General features: G+C 45.9%; 1 protein-coding gene across 1 annotated transcript; it reads left to right on the top strand.

Moving 5' to 3' along the window:
- Window position 1: 1 nt before the first annotated feature.
- Window positions 2–1113, top strand: ATOH7 (atonal bHLH transcription factor 7; the record flags this gene model as incomplete). Its single annotated transcript, XM_015562096.1, has 1 exon — window positions 2–1113. A coding segment is annotated over one exon (258 nt), but the record flags the coding sequence as incomplete, so codon positions are not given.
- Window positions 1114–1218: the final 105 nt, after the last annotated feature.

The raw sequence follows: 1218 nt of genomic DNA, 5'->3' as shown, positions 1-1218 counted from the left end.
GCCGCAGTGGGGCCAGGACAAGAAGCTGTCCAAGTACGAGACGCTGCAGATGGCGCTGAGCTACATCATGGCCCTGACCCGCATCCTGGCGGAGGCCGAGCGCTTCGGCTCGGAGCGGGACTGGGTGAATCTCCACTGCGAGCACTTCGGCCGCGACCCCTACCTCCCGTTTGCGGGCGCGAAGCTGCCGGGCGAGAGCGAGCCCTACGGCCAGAGGCTCTTCGGCTTCCCGCCCGAGCCCTTCCAGATGGCCAGTTAGGGCGCGCGGCCCCGCCGGTGCGGTCCGGGCATCTAGCCCCGGAGCCCGCCTCCCCTTTCCCGGTGTCTGCAGGGCCTTTCGGTGACCGAGGATGCATTCTTAGCATAAAGTTAGCAGACTTTCAGGTTACTTTAGTTTGCATCACTAGGCTATGGACACGATGGTTTTATTGTCTTCCTTCCCCCCTTCTTATCAGTGTTTTGCAGATTTCATAGATGGATCTTGTGAATGGTTTTGATGGCTGTGAAAATAATTCCCCCTCTCCCTTTTTTGGTCTACGTTGAGGGAAAACAATCTTAAGGGAAACGTAGAAGTAAGGGTATACTGCAGCTTTGGTCCTCAGAGAAATAACCACTTCCTTAAACTTGGTCCGTTTGTCCTGTTCGGGTGAAGTTACGGTATCCATTCCTCGTGTATGCTTAAAACACAGCTACCTTCCTATCGTGTGAATGCATTTTGCTTAGTGCATTGTGTGCGCATGCATGAAGTAGACTCCTTCCCCCAACCCCAGAGTACATGGCCGTGAATGATCTGTATTTTTAAAAACTGTGTATACATTATTAAAATATAGATTTTGTAAAATATGGATAAAAACGTAGGTCTGTTTTTCGTGCCCTGCTGGTTTCCTGATGGCACTAAAGGCCTAATTGGGGGTTAATGATGTTGAGTGCTTCCCTGAGCAAAGATGTGAAATATTTAAATCTAATCACATCAATGGTAATTGTGCTGTTTTGTAATACTTCCTAAAACAACAACAACGACAAAGCCGAGGCGAGTACACATAATTAATGTGAAAGCTTTCTCTGTAATCTTGGAAATAGAGATGTATTTTTCATGTTTTTTAAATGATTAAATTAATTGAAATATTTAGCTTTAAGTAACTATTCAGTTCCTCAATATTTTATTTTCCTTTTTAAGCCAATTACTATGAATTCTTTACAAATACCCAAATATATATA

Source organism: Myotis davidii, unplaced genomic scaffold (genome assembly GCF_000327345.1).
Source record: "Myotis davidii unplaced genomic scaffold, ASM32734v1 scaffold134, whole genome shotgun sequence".
Lineage (NCBI taxonomy): Eukaryota > Metazoa > Chordata > Mammalia > Chiroptera > Vespertilionidae > Myotis > Myotis davidii.
The sequence above is the reverse complement of the archived record's forward strand: the minus strand, read 5'-3'. Positions and strand labels throughout refer to the sequence as shown.